A 19,516-nucleotide genomic window follows, 5' to 3' on the forward strand; every position below is an offset into this window, starting at 1 on the left:
ACTTTGTTACATCTAGTTTTATTTATTATAGATTTTATAATTGAATCAAAACAACATCGTTTTATTTGATCATTTATATTGGATATTATTGGTAGTAGGCTGTTTTTTATGGAAAATCCTATTTTTCTGTTTCTACATGCAAATATATGTGTTTTATATATTCAAACAGTGTTCAGTGTTTTTTTCTGTATATTTCTGTGTTTCTAATTTAGAACAGATTCCTTTAAACTCCCTTTGTTTCATTTCTTTCAGCAGGAAGTGTTTGCTGGATTTATACTATTCCTGCATTTAAACATATTAGTGAAATATTTCTCTTCATCATTTTCACACAGGTGTTATATATATTGTAGTGTGATGCTACTTTTCTATATTCTTGCTATAATACAATAATATAGTGAAATATAATGACTTTTTTATTTTTTTAATCATATTTTAGACGACATGCTATAGTATGACTTTATCTGTGTAATCGCAAATAGTTCAACGGTTGTACGTGAGGAAGTAGCAGGTCTTACGAGGCGCAATTAAATGCAGCACAGAGCACAACACAAGTCATGTGACGTGTCCGTTTCGCGCAGGCGCATTGGAGAATCATAATCAGACGCGGCGTGCTGTCGGCGACGAAATCCGTGTAACATGAGAAGGGTTGTGTCTTTGTTCGCGGTAACGGTGACTCTGTTCCGCGCGGACGTGCTGCACGGTGTCCCGTTCACTCATGTCACGGTAACACTTCGGCTCTTTGTTGTTGTTGTTGTTGTTGTTGTTGTTGTTGTTGTTGTTGTGATGTCTGGTGTCATTCAGAAGTCTCGTTCTCAGCTGTTTCATTCCTGTTGAATGAAGTGTGACGTGCAGGACGTGTTCTGCTTTTCTTCCTGTTCAATGGTGTGAGCCGAATTCAAAAATGGAGAAGTAGCATCAGCCACTCGGTTCAAGTCTTAGTCTGTCATGTAATGAAGGTGTTTTTACAGGCAAAGCGTTATTAAATCGGTGGTTTCTTGAATAGAGTTTGGTTTGAACTTATTTTTTAATATTTGTTGTCGAAATTTATTTTTCAAAACTAGATTTATACAAGAAATTCCTGTTTCAAGCTGTGATTTCTGGAGATAAATGTACATGGTTGATTCCAAATTGGGAAACCGCACTAACATATAACAATGAATGAATACGAATAAATCAAAACAGAGAATAAGTGGGATACATCTGTAAAATACAAACATTATAAACCATATAAATATTCCTAAATCTGCTGAGCCGTGCGTTTCGTCCTTCCAGCCGAGGAAACATCCCGGCGGGCAGAATGAGCCTCAGTTCGAAGAGAAGTTCTTCAGCCAGACTCGGGACCACTTCAACTTCAACAGCGTGGGGAACGGGACCTTTAATCAGCGCTACCTGATCACAGGTGAGAGCAGCTGTGAGTGTGTGAGCGAGGTGGCAGCAGATGACTGACTGATCTGTTTCCCGTCAGATGAACACTGGACGAAAGGCTCCGGTCCCGTCTTCTTCTACACCGGCAACGAGGGAGACATCTGGGACTTCGCCCTGAACTCCGGCTTCATCACCGAGCTGGCGGCTCAGCAGGGGGCGCTCGTCATATTCGCTGAACACGTAAGAAAACAAAAAACCGCAGCTTTTATTTACGAACAAGCGTTTTGTGCGTCACGTGACCACGAAGGGGAAATCACTGGTTGAAGTTTGACTCAGACTGTCAGCTGATTTTTACTCTTTAAATCTTCTGACAAAAAAAAAACTGTTTCCTCAAAACTTCAATTCTTTTAGTTTTCACTCTGGTGTTTCTGAGGATTTAAAGGTCCAGAAAACTGACCAACTTCAGCAGCGGATGAATCAACATCCTGCAACAGTGGAGGGAAACCATCTCTCAGGCTTTGATTGACACATCACACTTTCTGAAGGAGCCACTTATGGAAATGAAAATCTTGCAGATTGTTCCTTTAATTTGTGTTTTGAATGAAATGAGTTTGAGTTAAATGAGGAAACGTGCAGATTGTTTATCAGTTTATGTCCAGAGAGTTTTATTTGCTTTGAATCTTTTAACCTCTTGCTCCTCCTCCTCCTCCTCCTCCTGCTCCTCCTCCCCCTCTGACAGCGGTACTACGGCAGCTCCCTCCCGTTCGGTAAAGACTCCTTCGGCGTCCCTCAGGTCGGCCTGCTGACGGTGGAGCAGGCGCTCGCCGACTACGCCGTCATGATCGTGGACCTGAAGCAGCAGCTGGCGGCCGCCGACTGTCCCGTCATCGTGTTCGGAGGCAGGTAGGTTCCACCTGAGCGACCATGATGTCGCACACCTGCGTGACCTCAGAAGAAACGTTTCGATTCAAAGAAAACAACAACAACATGTTGTGATAAAATGATTTTAATAAGCAGGTTTGGACTCGTGTGTCTGCAGCTGTAATAAGAACAGTTTTAATTTATATTATGTGTTTTTATTATTCAGGTTGTTGTTGTTTTTTTTAAATAACATTTTGAAGCAGATAAAAACCATAAAGCAAAACTGGTCAACAAAATAAAAGTCACAGGAATAAAATTCAGCACAAATGCAACAAAAAAAGTAGAAAGTCAGTCAAAAAGAAATATGGAAAATATATTTTTTAAGAGGAAAATAGTCAAACTTTTGTCATAAACTTGTTAAAACAATTTGACAATCATAATAAGATCTGGATGTAATTAAATACAGTTTAAAAAGATATAATACATCTTATAGAACGGTTTAAAATTGCAATAACAGCACATGTTGACTTAAAGTGTGGTGACACTGTTTCATGGTGCCTTCAGGGACGTCCACCTTTGAAGGGGTTGAAGACGGACCTCAACCATTTTCTGACAGTCTGAGGAGACTTTAAACGCGTCGATGTCATGATCACATTACATTTCATTTAGCTGACGCTTCTATCCAAATCGACTTACAACACCGACGGTTCACCATCAGGAGCGACTCAGGGACACTTAGACATGTGGACAGGAGGAGCTGGGGATCGAACCACCAACCTTCTGATTGGTGTTCAACCCTCTCTACCGTCTGAGCTACAGCCTCTCTGATGACGAGAAGAAAGAAAGAACAGATGTTTTTTTCCTGGTCTCCTGCAGCTACGGAGGGATGCTGTCCGTCTACATGAGGCTGAAGTATCCCAACGTGGTGGGCGGAGCTCTGGCGGCCAGCGCCCCCATCCTGTCCACCGCCGGGCTCGGAGACTCACGCCAGTTCTTCAGGGACGTCACGGCTGTAAGTGGCGCTCGTCTGGTTGTCGGTGTCTCGACGTGGTTTCAGAAAAGTTTGTGAATGTCGGGACGTTTTTTTCTTTATATATATATATATATATATACTTGTATATATGTATACAAAGCTTCCTCGGACAAAAAGTTGCTTCCAAGTGACGAAAATCAGAGGAAATTGTGTGATTTTTGTCTCTTAAAGTTCAGAGTAGATCCTGGTAAAGATCAAATAATCTGCGTCCTCTGGGGGGAAACTGATCGGAGAAGACCGCAGGATTTTTAAGAAGCTGAAAAAAAACAGTGAAAAGACAGGAAATCTTATTTTTCACGTCCTGCTGAAATAAAATAAATATTCAAATTAGTTTGAAAGCTCGTTTAACCTTGAAGGTTGTTTGTTTGTGATTGGCAGGACTTCGAGGGCGTTTCTCCGGAGTGCAGCGACGCTGTGAGAGGAGCTTTCCATCAGCTCCGAGAGCTGGCTGAACGTCAGGGTAAAATCACAAAGAAATTATCTGCGCAAAATAGACGTAAAAATAAATATCCTGCAGGTCTGAAACTCACGTCTGTCGTCGTGTCTCCAGCTTACAGCCGCATCCAGTCGGAGTTCGCTCTCTGCAAACCTCCTTCGTCGGCTCGGGACGTCCGGCAGCTCAACGGGCTGCTGAGGAACGCCTTCACCCTGATGGCCATGCTGGACTACCCGTACAGCACGCACTTCTGGGGCAACATGCCCGCCGACCCGGTGAAGGTACGCCGGCGTTAAACTGCACACGTCGTATAAAAGCAGTTTATAACCCGGCTGCATCTGAATGATCTCTTCAAGGAAACCAGCAGATTTATGTTTTAAATCCCTTCAGGATGTTGCTAAAGATTTTTTCGTGGTTGTTGAGATCAGAAATGTTCAATTTCTGCAGCAGTATTTCTCAAAAATTAAGTTGTATGTGATTTTCTTTTTCTTCTTTTTTTTGGGAGGTAAAATTGCAAGCTGCTGTCAGTGATGCATTCTGGGACTTTTTGTTTTGTTTTGCAGGTGGCCTGTGAGACCATGCTGAGTGGACCGGACCTGCTGACCAACCTCAGAGACACAGCAGGTAAAACAAAGAAAAACTGTTCTTACAGGACAGGAAATGAGTTTAGAAAATAAGAGCATCAGATGTAGTTCCTGTTTGCAGACACTAGAGGGCAGCAGCTGACTTCTTATAGCCTGGAATAAATACAGATGCTGACAGACATTTGTTCTTCTTGCACATACAATCAAGTTAAGTTCTTCCTCGATAAAAATCGGGTTGTTTTTTCTTTAATCCTGCAGACAAACAAACAAACAGTAAACATGAGCTCCTCTGTGGAGGTCTAAAGCTCGTAAATTGACCGACTGTAACGACGTCTAAGAACTAACCTGCGTGTTTTCGGGCCTGCAGGCATCGTGTACAACTCCACCGGAGCCCTGAGCTGCTTCGACCTCTACCTTCTGTACGTGGAGTGTGCCGATCCCACCGGATGCGGACTGGGCTTCGACAGCCTGGCCTGGGACTACCAGGTACGCACACCTACTTCATAGGGCCGCCCAGCAGAGGTTTAAGCTCCGCCCACAGTGAGACGCGCAGAGATCAGAGGACGGAAACACCTGAAGTCGATTCTCTGACTCCTGTCCCGTCTCCGTGTGTCCGCAGGCGTGCACCGAGATCGATTTGTGCTACGAGAGCAACAACGTGACGGACATGTTTCCTCCCATGAGCTTCACGGAGAAAGACCGCGAGCTCTACTGCTCCAAACGTTGGGCCGTGGTGCCGCGACCCGACTGGCTCAAAGTCCAGTTCTGGGGAGACGGTGAGCGCTGAACACTCACAGACTGACACTGATTCAATCTGACTCAATCTGATTCAATCTGACTCAATCTGATTCAATCTGACTCAATCAGATTCAAACTGACATAAACAGACTCGATCTCACTTTAAAAGATTTAATCAGACTTCAACAGATTAAAACATAAAATGATGAGTGAAATATAAAAGAAACTTAAGTGCGTTACAAGCCTGTTTTCCTCTAAAAGCTTTTCGACCTGACGTTACATTTTTCTGGAGTTTTTAACCTTTTGTTTTAATGTTCTTGTTCTCAGCTCTCTCCACAGCCAGCAACATTATCTTCTCTAACGGAGACCTGGACCCGTGGGCCAACGGAGGGGTGAGTGACCCCCCCCACCCTCTCCCCCTCCCTCCCCCACATGACCCGACTCAGCGAACCTCTTTCACCCTGACTCCGCCTCCTCTCTCCCTCTCAGGTGCGTAAGTCTCTGAGCTCGTCGCTGATCGCCATCAACATCTCCGGAGGAGCTCATCATCTGGACCTGAGGTACCGGAAGCTGCTGCGACTCCATCTTCACTCCGTTTAAACTCTCAAATGTTAACGGGATGGTTTTTTTGTTGTTTTTTTTGCCCTCTTTGGCTCAGAGCTTCTAACGAGGCCGATCCGGAGTCTGTGGTCAGCGCCAGGAAGATGGAGGCGGAGCTTATCGCACAGTGGGTGAAGATGGAGAAGACCCGGCTGCAGAAGACACCTTAAAAAGCACGTGTTCACTTTGTTTCAACATCACTTAGTTTTGCACTCTCACTCTTTTTGAATAAATCGCTGATGTTATTTTGTTTTTTCTGTTCAATAAAATCTCTTTAATCAACTTTTTTTTTTTTTTTTTTACAAAATCAAACCTGTTTCAGCATTTTCTCATTAATTTACACCAGGTGACGTCAACAACACATTTTCTTTAATGCTCAGGAAAGTTTGAAATAAATAAAGTGCCCCCCACCCCCATCAGAACAAAGCCCTTAACGTGTTCCACATTCAAATACAAGATGAGATCTCTACGTTCAGAGACGGTTGACGGACGCCGAGCAGCTGGAGGATCGAGAACCGTCACGAGGAAGAGTTCCAACATTTGTGATGTCACCATAAACCGCAAAACTTAAGATCAGATTTTGGGGTCAAACTTTTGGGATACAAGAAAACTTCAAAAACGGCCGCTCACAGCCGAAGTGTTCCTGAGCCGATGCAGTGATTTCCACGGCTGTTTTTTTTGTTTTTGTTTCAAACCCTAGAACTCATCGAGAGCCTTGAAATGGTTTTACAACGAGTTTGACCTCATAAATCTGAAGTTTCTTTGCTCCAGTTTCAGGTCAGCGGTTGAAATCACAAAATGTTTCACGTACCAGCCGTCACGTTAACGTGTTCGAGAGACGACACGCTGAACACTTCCTGGTGGAGCTCGTTGCTTCCCGCTGCTCCGTGTGCATCGCCGTGCTGCGTTCAGGAACACTCTGAACTCCTTTGATTGCACCTCACAAAGATCCCTCTGCAGACAGATGGAGGACGTTAGGTTTGACACAAAACAAAAAAAGACAAAAAAAACAACAACCGTGTTTGCGATTTCTTTTGTGGTCCGTCAGCCACGACGCTCCACCGAACATCTAACGTGGAAGTATTGGGCCGGAGATCTACTTGCTTTTTTTTGAGTGGGGGCGGAGCTTCAGGCGTGTCAGGTCAGGAGACACCAGGTGGGGTTTTTCTTGGACGTTGGCGGGATGTTGTGCAACCGTGAATTCGTCCCCCAGAGTCAGACTGTCAACACCGAGTTCCACTGGGAACTCTCTGAGGGGAAAACATTCACTTCAAAGCACCTGAACTGTGGCGCCATGGCAACGGGCTTCTCCAACACGTTAGCGAGTTTCTCGCCCCCAACAACAAACTTGTAGCCCCGCCTCTACTCACAGGATTTGGTTTCCTGCAGCTTCTTCCTGTTCCCCACAATATATTTTGCGATGCGGAGCTGCTGCTGCTGTCGAGACGAGAAACACGACGACTCGTCGCAGACGTGCAGCTCAAACAAGTGAATCAGTCATCAGTGATTTCTTTTTCTTTTTTAGTTCTAAAAATATCCCCCCCCCAAAAAACAAAAAACACGCGGGTCAAATTCTTATCAAAAGCACTGAAAATAGCTCCTGAAAAGAGGCGGCTTTGGAGAAATGGCTTTATCTTTTCTTTTTTCTCAAAACACCGGCGGTCTGCCAGATTCGTTCAGCATATCTTTGGCTCAGGAGTTACGCTGAAACACGTCCAGGGAGGAATCACAGATCAGCATCATGTTCAGGGAAAAAAACATCAATCCTCAGTTCACTTAGAAAATAATCTGCAGTGATCACGGCAAACGTTTTTTCTCCGAAGCAAATCAGCGACACGCACACGTAGAAAATAGCTCGAATGGACGTTAACCGTCTTTTTTTGTTGTCTGAAGCAACATCGAAGGCACACGTGAGACGACGACAAAAACACGACCAGTATACGAGACGAGTTTGGTGGAATTCGTGAAGCTTGCAGGTATTTACAGGAATGAACGCAAAAAAACAAAAACAAAAAACAACTAATCGACACTAAGCTGCAGAAATATTCACTACAAATCAATATATTAGACTTTTCATTTATATCTCAGATCTCACCTGGAAGAAAAACACAAAACGAAACATCACAGAGAAAGAAAGAAAAGACGTGAGACATTCAGCGGAAACAGAAAAACAACAAAGTACTGCTGCCATCAGAAAGTAAAAGTTTCACAGTTTGTGTACGTAAATCTGCTGCTTGGCAACAACTGGAATGAGAGCGAGGTCACGTGATCCCGGCTACCAACGGATGCTGCATTCAGGTCACGTGGGAGGAAACGGGAGGGAAGCGTTGGGAGGCTGAAGGCGACGGATCGGTTTGTAGCTGCTCTGAAGTCTGAAGAACCCGAAGCGTTCGGGGAGAGTCGTCGCTACGACGACCGGCTACTGGCGGCACATCTGTATCAGGGAGTAGTTTAAAAAAAAAAACTACAAATAAAATACATTTCCTATAATTCCTGCAGTTTTACCACCAAAGAAACTAACTTGAAACTGAAAATTATATTGAACATTTTTGCTGCAAAAATCCACAATTTTTGGATTAAAACATAATAAAAAAAATAAAAAAAATCCATAAATTCCTGGAGGGACTGATTAATGCTGCATCTGTGCTTTAGTTCAAGTAAAAGATGTGAATGCTGCTTCCTCCACTGATCCACCGTCAACAAACTGATTTCATTCGACACATAACTAAATGTTTTTGGGTGTCAGAATCTTTCACTGCAGTAATTAATAATTCATAATGAATCGTGTCACAGTGTGAGTTCCTCCCAAGAAAAGTTTCCTCCTCAAACCTCAACGTGATCTTTGTTGGAAACTCCCATTTCCCAGCGTGACATGAATGCAGCACGGGACTCTCGCTCAGGCTTGACTTCCTGGTTTCCAGCCGAAGAGGGAGGAGTTTCAGACACGGGATTGGACGTCTGGATCCGACAGCGTGACGAGGACTCGGCGGTCCGGAGACTCGGCGGTCCGGAGACTCGGCGGTCCGGTTTCAGATGTTTCTGCTACAAAGGCGACCGGCTCAGTTCGATCACAGATACGGTGACAGAGAAGATGACGTACTTTTTTTTTGACATAAAAAATTGAGTATTGTGACAAACCAAAATGTCGCGGAGCTCCAAACATCTTCCTCACAGCCGACTCTCCTCCTCATCCTCTCAAACGTGATTAAGACATTAGAGTTTGATTCAAGTCACAGTCAGGTTTTTTTTCCTATCAGACACCTCCTTGCTCTGCTCCTCCGGCATCCAGCAGGTCACTACCAGACACCCCCCCCCCACCCAAAAAAAAGAAAAACCCCACCAGAACCAGCAGTCGGATAAACAAACCGGGCTCAGCCACAAACGGAGCGTTTTCATTGGCCGAAGGAAAGATTCGGTCAGTTGAAAAAAAAAAAAGAAAAGAAAAAAAAAGAGGCGTTCAGGGTCGCCGAGGGTCGCGTTGGTGTTAAACCAACCCTGAGAGGTGTGTGTGTGTGTGTGTCTGTGATGCGTTGGACGGCCATATAGGCAGCGGGTGGGCTTCGGTGTTGAAGACGTACTGGTCCAGGCTGACGAGGTCGGGCTCGTCGGAGAACAGCAGGTACAGATACTTCAGGGTCTCTCCCAGGAAGAAGCTCTCCATCTTGTCCCGGGGACTCGGGTACTCCGGGTCGCGCACGTTGTTGATGGAGGTGTAGCCGCCGGAGGACACCTGAGGGGGGACACGGGGGTGTTGGTCACATGTCACATGTTGAGTTGTTTCTTTGAACGTAATTTTATTTTTTATTTTTTTTAAATTTTTATTGTTGTGATCAGAAATGTTTTGATTTTGTGGCGGATTTTCTCAAAAATGTCAATTTGTTTTTTAAGCACTAACTGATAAAGGAATAAATATGTAATCACTTCCTGTGATATTAATCCTGCTGCACGTCACACTTTTTTGTATTTTATTTATTGAACTTGAAGAAAATGGCTAAAAGTAAAAAATAAAAATAAAAATCCTAAAAGTGACAGCTTTCATCAGCCTTTCAAAATAAGAGCTTTAGATGCTGTTTAATTCATGTTCATTCAACACATAGACCTGCTGGATGAAACAAACAAAGACGTCTCTGACAACTGGACGTGTGGACAAAACTCATTTAACATCCAGTAATATGGAATCACTTCCTTTGATCACAAACATTTAATCATCATTTTAATGTGAAGGACACATTTCCCACAAACCCCGTCACTTCCTGTTTTATTTGGTGATGAGCAAACAGGAGCAGAGCCTTTCTGATTGTATTATTTTTGTTAATAGAGAGTTTTGTTTGTTTTAAGATATTTCCGAGGTGATTTCTAACTGAAGTCAGAGATCCGTGCTGGTTGATTGGATCCGGAGCGGCCCGGCCTGCGTTTCACTGACCTTGGTGTACTTGTTGAAGTTCTGCAGGATCTCCCGGCCCCAGTCTCGGTACTTCTGATCCTGCGTGAACCTGTGCAGGTAGAAGAGACTCTCCACCGTCTCCGGTCGCAGGAGGTTGTGTCGGTCTGCCAGCTGTCACAGAGAACAGTCGTTAACATCTGCTGGGCCGAGGGCTTTTAATTTGAAATGAGGGCTTTTCATTTGAAATGAGGGCTTTTCATTTGAAATGAGGGCTTTTCATTTGAAACGGACACAGGAAGTCGTTGCATTTAGCTCGACCACATGGTGTAACTTCACACTAAAACTTTAAAAACCTACTTTGTTATTCACACAACAAATGTTGCATCGTGTAAACAGGAAGTTTCAGACTTTAAATGACATCACAGAATCCACCGACCTTCACGTCGATGTCCCGCATGCTGCCTTCGTGCATGTTGAAGTGGACGATCTCGGGACTGAGGCCCGTCTCCATCTGGGCGTACATCTGGTAGCAGGTCTCCATCAGCTGCTTGGCCAGATCCATGTGGTCGGAGGGCAGGCCGTGGTGAGCGCCGAGAGCCAGAGTGCCCGGCAGGAAGCACACCAGGTGGTCCTGGAACAACAAAAGAACTTTATCAGCGAGGTGGACCTGCTGTGCCGCACTAATAATGTGCTAAACAACAGAACTTCTCACTCAGCAGCAAAAACTGAACTTCACAGAAGTATTCAGACTCTTAATTTGTATTTTGGAGACTTTGGCAGCAACAACGGACTCCTGGACGACAGCAGGAAACATTAAAAGTTCAGACCTGAAGATAAGAAACGGAGCATCACTGACCATCTTGGGGCTGAACTGTCCGTGTGAGAGCTCCCCGACGAAGACGAGGCCGTTGGGTGAAGACTTCTGCAGCAGGTTCTTCTTCACTCCCTCCACCGCCTCCAGATAGTCCTCCAACAGTCTGAAGTCACACGTACATCATGAACGGTTCTTTAAGACATTAACACTGGTATTGACTACTGGAGATGTTCCAGAGCGACTCACTGGTCCTCCTTCTTGCCTCCTTGGATCCACTGCTTCAGCAGGTACTCGTAGTAGCTGTCTGCTCGGGCTCCCAGCGTGTAGATGCCCTGATGGGTGAACTTCCCGCTGTTGGTGTTGATGAACATCGGCACCAGACCGTCCAGCTTCCCCTCCAGCTTGTGGACCTGATTCATGACCTCGGCGACCGCGGCCTGGAGGACGAAGGACATTCAGGCGCTGAGTCAGAGGAGGGACACACTGTCCGTCACCATCTTTGCTAGTTCGGAGCGATTTGGAGCAGGAAGTGACCATATTTGGACGAGCTGGGGGAGGAGCCAGCGCTGGATCTGACCGATCTGATTGGAAACCTGACGATACTACGTCCCGCCCACCGATAACCTGACTGCACCACAGGCCTGTCAATCAAACAGACACGCCCCCAAAAACAGGTCTTCTTGAATCTTCTTTTCTAATGAATGAGGGATTGCAGCTTAAAGCCTAATTTTTCAGACCCGGAAGCTACGTCCATTTTTAGATATACAGTCTATGATCTAAACCTTGATTTTCCCATTCTGCACCAAGAGCATCATGGGTAATGAAGACATCTGGCCTGTAAGTCATTGCGGGGTCCGTTACCTCGTACTGCGGGTCCTCGGTGAGGCGGCTGAGCTCCCTGAACTCCAGCTGGATGCTGGTGACTTCGGCCACGGTGCTGTCCGAGGTCCAGCGGGGCGGGTGGGCCGTGCCTTTCCCGATGTTCACGTCGGAGTAGGGGATCTTGGACGGGGTGTTGAAGGCCGGCATCAGCCTGGAGCCGATGTCTTTCTGTGGAAACGGTGCAGATCACGTGCAGACGTGAAACATGACCGACTTCATTCGATTTGAAAAGTTTGATGGAAAGTGTGCAGCCGACTTCACAGCTCGTGTTTTATTGGAGGCAAAGTTTGCTCAAGCGAATTGTGTCAGGATTAAACCAGAGATTAGTTCAGCATTACTGGGCTTTTATTACAGAAGTAATCTTTCTACAGATGATACCATAAATCCATGAATCACCAGAGATTTCTGTTAAGTATTTGAAAACACAAATTTCCTAAATAATCTCTATATTAAATAAAACAATTTTTTTTTACAAGAAAATAATTGGCAAATAAACTGACAATAAAAATAATAATCAGGTGCAGGCTGAAGTATTTCTACATTTACAAAAATCATTCATATTTAGACATTTTTAAAAAGCAGAGGCCTGTCAATCAAACAGACACGCCCCCAAAACCAGGTCTTCTTGAATCTTCTTTTCTAATGAATGAGGGATTATTTTCAGATGGACCTCCAGAAAACTAATAAGAAGGAGTGACTTTAGCTAACAACACCGAGATAACTGATGGACACATTTTATTCACTTTGGATTTGATGAGAGAAGTTGAATGGGAGTCTATGGAGCCGGAGGCTTTTTGGAGCCGACCTCTAGTGGCACTCGCTGGTATTGCAGCTGAAGACACTTCTGGATCGGAACCATTTTACAGACCTGAAGCTACGAACTCTTTTATATCCAGTCTGTGGTTTTGAGTTTGGACTCACGGCTTTGTGGAGGAACAGGGTGTCTCCGGTCAGGTGGTACGTGCTCAGCAGACCTCCCAGGATGCGGATGGTGCTCTCGAACAGGTTGACGTCTACGTTCTTGTCGAAGGTGAGCTCCGTGGTGACCCACGCCTTCGCTTCTTCAAACTCTGCAACAGACACAGACAGATGTATTTATAACTCCGCTCATTATGATGAAACGGTTTTCATGTCTTTTTTTTCCCCTCACCGTCTTCACTTCAGGGATAAATGACTAATTATTAAGCGACCTGTGAGTGAACTGATGAGAAGATACCGTCACACGTGAGCGGTGTGTTCAGCTCTCTATAAATGTTTGACAGTTTCACAACTTAAATAAGCTCCCAACATTTCAGAGCAACCTTTCAAACACACAAGAGGGAAGTATTTGATACTAGAAACAAAGATTTGTTGTTGTATTTGTTGTTCAACTTCTTCTGACACGAGTTCACTTGTTTTGTTCATAAACTGTTTGTTCTGTTTTATTTCCTCTTCTCTTATTCCCGTAAAGAACATTTTTTGAAAAGTGACTTCCAGTTTGTTTCCTTCCGTCAGAAGAGAAAATAAAAAATGTTTCAGGAGTCGTTTTTGCTTCCTGAAATGATTTGTGTGTTTAAAAAAGAAAGAAGAATCAGGAGCCATCAGCTGATCTTATTTGACCTGTTTTTGGTTCATAAATTAGAAACTCTGCTGCAATTTCAATAGTTGATTAATCATTCAGAGCAGTTTGTAATGACAAAAAAAAATCTTCAAACTCTCTGATTTCAGCAATTTAAAAGTGAATATTTTCTGACTCCTACATAATAAACTGAACATCTTTTTATTGTTGACTAAGTCAGGACACAACGAGACATTTTAGACTTCAACTTCAGGGAATTTTCTTTTACCATTTTCTGACATTTTAAAGACCAAAAAATTTAGAAAATAAATGACTGATTCATCGATAATGAAAATAAATGTTCTTTGCAGCTCTAACTGGTTAGTTTAACAGCACAGAGGTCAGACTACCTTCTTTGAGGCCGAGGATCCACATGGTATCGAGGGCGTCGATGAGCGTCAGACCCAAACCGAACCACTCGCTGTGAGACTTGGAGATGGGCCTCAGCTCGTCGTGGCCCCAAGAAAAGTCTTTATAACCCTTCCAGGCGTGTCTGAAGGCCCTCCGGACCGCCTCGGGCCCGCTCACGTCTGCAACACACAACATGCCCGTTTATTATCCCATCCAAGATTACAGAGGGATTCAGGGACGTGAAAGATTTCCATTTCAAGCGTTTTTCACTAAAGAAATAATAATTCATAATCAACACAGGAAGTGTTAAATGATACCCGAGTCGTTTGTTGGTTTGACTTCCTGGTTTGCAGGTAAATCCTCCTTATTGTCTCTTTCCTTTGTTCCCTCTGCGAGCTGGTTGGTATTGATCGCCGCTCCATGCCAGCTGAAAGTCACCAGAGGATCAATGAATAATACAAATATGTGAAAAAGCCAAGAACATCCCAGTATGTTTAAATCACATCAAACTTCTATTCAAAATCAGATAAATTTAAAGCGACGTCTTTTTAAAATGTACCTGATTTTCAACAGGAGTTAAACACACCGAGATGTACTAACAAGATGTACTAACACACCGAGATGTACTAACACACCGAGATGTACTAACAAGATGTACTAACACACCGAGATGTACTAACACACCGAGATGTACTAACAAGATGTACTAACACACCGAGATGTACTAACAAGATGTACTAACACACCGAGATGTACTAACACACCGAGATGTACTAACAAGATGTACTAACACACCGAGATGTACTAACAAGATGTACTAACACACCGAGATGTACTAACAAGATGTACTAACACACCGAGATGTACTAACACACCGAGATGTACTAACTGATGACTTTTTAGACATAGTTGGACAAGCAAACATTAAAATCACTTAATTAAGGGGCCATACTCAAACAAATGACACAGAAAATTTACATTTTGTAGTTAATTTCCCATTTGAATAATAAAAGAGCTCTCAAAGACCTTCAAAAAAAAAAAAAAGTTTGTGGACACCTCTGAGTTTAAAGGATTTAAAAAGATCCGTTGTCCAGGACAAATTCAGCCCAGAAGTCAGTAAGTGAAGTTTATTTTATAGGTAAAATGACAAAGTGTTTCCCAATAATAAAACAGCATGATTTTAAACACTTAAAATCACAATAACAACAAATGGGCGAGGACACCAGGGGAGAGATAAGCCAGCAAGAGGATCATAAATGAAAGAAGGGTGCGTAGACAGGCTAACCGAGAACCTGTCTCAATAAAGCAGACGGTTTGATGCAAAAGTAATGAAAAAATATATTTGGGACAGGATCTGCAGTAACTCTGCAGCGTTTGGACTCATGCACGAGTCTACAATCAGAAAAGAAGAGATTGTACTAATCTGACCTGCATGGGAGGCGTGCCAGGTAAAAGGCTTTGCTGTCCATAAACAACATCAGGACACAGCTACGGTTTGTCAGTGAACAGCCGACGTGTTCGGTGCAGACCGGAAACGCTGCTTTTATCAACTGGTTTGGTTTGAAGCGTTCTGGTTTGAGGTTGGTTCGCCGCCTCGGGAACACGGCAGCTTGCAGTCAATAAATGAACTATGAATTTTGCATCATATTAAAGAGCGTTTAAAAGATAATCTGAGGCCATCTGTGCAAACACTGAACCAGAATCACAGTTAAATGTTGCAGAGGGGATTTAAAACAAGCAGTACTGCAAGACTACTGATGAATATGATGAAAAACAAAGCTGCTTTTCTTTGTGGTGTTGCTCAAATATGATAAAAAAAAATAAAAAAAAGTTGTCTCACCTGATGACGTCCTCCTCCTCCACGTCCTTCTTGCTCTCAGCTGCCTTTTCTTTGACCACTGTCTCTGAAGGGTTTCCTTTCTGCTGAAGACGGTTCTGAAGGACGGGCGGTCCTCTCTTATTGGGCGACTTCCGCTGACGCAAAAATCATTTTAAACATTTAAATCTTCAGTTCATGTGAGAAAGATGTTAATAAAGTAGACTGATCTGAATCGTAGGAAAATGTCATCGACACCACAGCTTCATTTGAGTCATGTCTGTTTTAAAAGGACATACATGTCATCTAATTCCACTGTTTATGAATTTGTGACGTGACTTTAAAAATGAATGTTATTCTGTCATTGAGTTTGGGATACGAGAAAAAAATGATTCCACTGGTTTCTGTTTAGTACAACACCTTACAAACGCTGTCACACGCTGCTAAAGCACTGCACCACGGGAGGTAACCATGGCAACAGTCCACGAACACCCTTTGCATGACCATCGAAGTCACAACAAACCCAACCACAGTAAACTCAGCATGATTCTTCCTGCTCCTACAAGTCTGCACGGCATAGTTTTGTCGTTAAGAAATGTGTCTGTTTGTAGAGATGCTTTGCTTCAAAGGTTTCATTCAAGTTATATACGTTGGCTTTTAGTCAATGTAGGCTGGAGGAGAAGAGAAGAAGTATAGAAACCTGAGATGTTTGTTCTGGCAGTGGTAGTTGGTCCTGTTTGACAGGCTCAGGCAGCAATTCAAGGTTGAAGGGCTTCAGGTCGCGCTTACCGTCCGTGGCCGACTCTCCATCTGTAAGACATACAAGCAGATTCAGCATTCAGGTGCTACAGTTACATCATTAAGAGTATTAAGAATTAAGACTGAACTACTTGTTTTTAATGCCTTTCACAAATGTAAAAAAAAAAAAAAAAAAATCATGTTTAAGTTGGCATTCAATCAATCCAGCTCCCAGGAGGTTCTGACGGCCCGCCGGTGGGTCTGACTCGTGGGATATCATTGGAGATGTGTTTTAGTCTATCAGGAGCCTTACCTCTGAGGTGTTCGGTGACAGTCGGATAGGTAGCTATTCCACAAATGAACAGCAGGACGAGGATGAAGAGGATGAGGCTGCGCTGCAGCCGGGACAGCTGCTTCCATTTCTGAAGAGACCAAGATGTTTTTTAATGCTTTAAAATGAGCCGTTTTCACTTTTAATCCACTTTGTGGTCTCGTTGCTGCGTTTTCAACGGGAGGATGATGCATTCGGTGCTGCTGTTACATGATCAAGTGAGGTTCAACACAGCTAAGAAAAGTGCTTTCTAATAAGAGACTTTAATCCAGTGAGAGCAGCCAGAGTTAAACACTAAGCTCTGCTAACGCCGCTCTGTATACTGTACACAGCGCTTGTGTTGATCACAATGACCTTTGAGTCAGATCAACCGGAACGGTGCTAATCCGTTAATGCAATTTCAACCAAGCTCGGCAAGATTTACATGAGCTATCAATTGTGCAAAATTTAAGAGGTTTATTTACAATAAAAGTAAAAGTATGGCACAAAGTGAGTTTTTCCAAAATAAAGCTCCGCTTTATCAACGAAAATACATTTACAATCAACAAGGTTCTTCAACATTTACTCCTCATCATCACCAAAACCAACCATTTCCTGGATGACCAAATAAGGACAAACACAGAAAAACCTGAACTTTGCACTTTGTTTTTGAGCCTACAGGATGTTACCTTAAAATTATGAAGCATTTATCTTTACGCTTGTGTATTCTTTATTTCTGTCACTATTTCTAAAGCTAAGTGATATTTTACGTCTCAGTAATTATAATTGTAACTTTGAGCCGTGTGATGGTTCTTTAAGATAAAATACAAAAAAACATGAGAACAAATATATTACCGGATGTTTCTGTGATGTACGGTCTGCTTATTATTATCTTTTCCTTATTTGGTCGTAGTTAACTTTCCTAAACATTCAGTTATTGCTAATTTTACACACAAAAAAATGAAGAAAAATAACATAAAAGTCTGCAAATCTTCAGAGATAAAAATCTGCAACAACATCATGATCCCAACAACAAGAATACATAATCCTGGAGGGACCGACTAAATTCACATTTTGTAGTTATTTTCTAATTTGAATAATAAACGAGCTCTTCAAGATCTTCATAAAAAAAGGTTGTGGATGCCTCTGAGTTTTAAGGATTTAAAAAGATCTCTAAATTATTACAAACAAATGACCTATAAATGATTTATTATTACATCACAACCATGTCGGGGGACTCGGAGGAGACGCCTTTAATCTGCTTTCACAAATAGGGAAATAAAAAGTAAAAAAACCTAAAGAGGGAGGCCATTTCGAAGATAAGTTGGACCGCACCGATTAGTTTCATCATTCTGCTGCATCACTGCAAACACACACAAAACGGCTTTTCCTTAAAAGATCACAGGACTTTCTCTGAATATGAATATTATGTTCAAAAGGATGAAAATGACGCCGTGAACTCGTACTTTAAATAAACTGGGACAACTAAAGCGAAGCACTGGGACAACGGGGACAACTGGGACACACGACTGGTGTCCTTCTCGGTGTGAAACCAGGAGGTGCTGATGGAGGTGCTGATGGAGCCACTCACCCTCCAGCAGGACTGCCTCCTCCACTGCTTACTGTTGGTGTAACCTCCACCTCCCTGCCCGGAGAAGCTTATAGACACGTAGTCCTGTCGGGATGGTGGGTGCATGTCTGTTGGCCGAGCCCTGGAGGAAGATGGAGCAGTGAGAAGGACAGCTGGGTGGTGGTGGTGGTGGTGGTGGAGGAGGAGGAGGAGGAGGAGGAGGAAGAGGAAGAGGCAGGTGTTGGGGATGTTAGCCCGTTAGCATGTGCGGCTAGCAGCGGTTTGTGACGTGACAAACTAAAACCACCAAACTAGTTTCGCTCCACTGAAACACACGTTTCTTCACGCGGACGTGAAGCGTCTCATCGTGACGTTTTAATTCACGCTGAGTAACAACGATCAGCTGTAGTTAGCATAGCAACAACTAGCCGCGGAGCTTCATCACATCTGTAAACACGAACAGCTGTTTGTCAGCAGGCTCATTCGTTCACTCAATAAACTTCATATCCATATTTTCACCGGATATTACTTTTACACGTATTAAATAAATTCGGTACAGCAGCATAATGGTGTTATTTCCCCTTTCAAACAGGTGGGTGTAGCCCCCCCCTCCCCCCACCCCCCGCAGCAGCGGCTGCTTCACCCGCGCGTCGCCGGCTCGAGCGGACGTTTCGTCGGACCCGCCGCCCACTGGTGCACCGAGGCTTGGCTCGAGGCCTCCGATGGAGCACTTTATCCAAACGACACGTGATTTGAATGTGAAAGTTCTGCCGGGAAATGAATGAGTTGATTAACGTGTAACTGACACGCACTTACCTTCCTTTAAAAGCGTGAACAGTGCGACGCCTCCAGCAGCAGTCCGCGGTGAGCTCGGCGTTAATGGGAGCGCTCCGGGGGTCTCCTCATGGTTCAAACACTTCGCCGGTACTTCCGTCAAAAAGCCCCGCAGCTGTTGTTCTTTATTCTAATATTATTATTTTTAATAATGAGACAATTAAAAAAGAAGAAAAGAAAGACCTTCCAAACGTCACCAGCTGTAGTTTGGATGTGATGCTGACAATAACAAACTGATGGAGATATGACCGTGTTGCCTTCACGGACTTCCTCAAAACATCGTAAAAAACCCACTTAGCTCGATAAAAGGAATTAGAGAGACCGGTGGGATGTACAAACAGCTCCGGTCATAGTAGGACACGATGGGAATATGACTTGATTTTACTTGTAGTCTCAGCCTCGCTGTATTTTATCATCATATCCGTCTTATTTTTATGTTTCATGTTTATTTTGTATATGACCAACCGCTTAATTTCGATCCACATTAATTTAATTTACCAAGATTAGAATACTTCCATTTTCAGATACAAAAAAAAATAATTAAACACTCATTGTGCTTAAGTTATTCTTAAAAAACACACACAGGCTATCTACTGACACTTG

The 19,516-nt window shown here is 43.5% G+C and overlaps 2 protein-coding genes across 3 annotated transcripts; one reads left to right on the plus strand and one right to left on the minus strand.

Moving 5' to 3' along the window:
* Positions 1-586: 586 nt before the first annotated feature.
* dpp7 (dipeptidyl-peptidase 7) lies at positions 587-5,895 on the plus strand. Its single transcript, XM_069720093.1, has 13 exons — positions 587-723; positions 1,273-1,399; positions 1,466-1,605; positions 2,105-2,268; positions 3,103-3,238; positions 3,638-3,719; positions 3,810-3,976; positions 4,259-4,319; positions 4,647-4,765; positions 4,899-5,055; positions 5,345-5,409; positions 5,507-5,577; positions 5,676-5,895. Exons 1-13 carry the CDS (start codon positions 637-639, stop codon positions 5,785-5,787), a joined length of 1,488 nt encoding a protein of 495 aa, XP_069576194.1. The 5' UTR covers positions 587-636; the 3' UTR covers positions 5,788-5,895.
* Positions 5,896-8,937: 3,042 nt separating this feature from the next.
* On the minus strand, positions 8,938-19,109 carry man1b1b (mannosidase, alpha, class 1B, member 1b). Of its 2 annotated transcripts, none has more exons than XM_069720088.1 (14): positions 18,896-19,109; positions 18,101-18,221; positions 16,513-16,621; positions 16,162-16,271; positions 15,486-15,619; positions 13,963-14,072; positions 13,645-13,824; positions 12,619-12,767; positions 11,677-11,865; positions 11,062-11,252; positions 10,858-10,978; positions 10,438-10,632; positions 10,041-10,172; positions 8,938-9,347 (listed from the first exon to the last, which is right to left on the minus strand). In XM_069720088.1, exons 2-14 carry the CDS (start codon positions 18,203-18,205, stop codon positions 9,102-9,104), a joined length of 1,971 nt encoding a protein of 656 aa, XP_069576189.1. In that variant the 5' UTR covers positions 18,206-18,221; positions 18,896-19,109; the 3' UTR covers positions 8,938-9,101. The 2 variants fall into 2 exon arrangements, with proteins under 2 accessions (XP_069576189.1, XP_069576190.1); XM_069720089.1 differs by having other exon boundaries at positions 18,101-18,252.
* Between the last annotated feature and the right edge of the window lie 407 nt (positions 19,110-19,516).

This window comes from Brachyistius frenatus, unplaced genomic scaffold, assembly GCF_029030835.1.
Source record: "Brachyistius frenatus isolate BFR_SWC_R1_liver_20210118 unplaced genomic scaffold, ASM2903083v1 Contig_231, whole genome shotgun sequence".
NCBI classification, from domain to species: domain Eukaryota; kingdom Metazoa; phylum Chordata; class Actinopteri; family Embiotocidae; genus Brachyistius; species Brachyistius frenatus.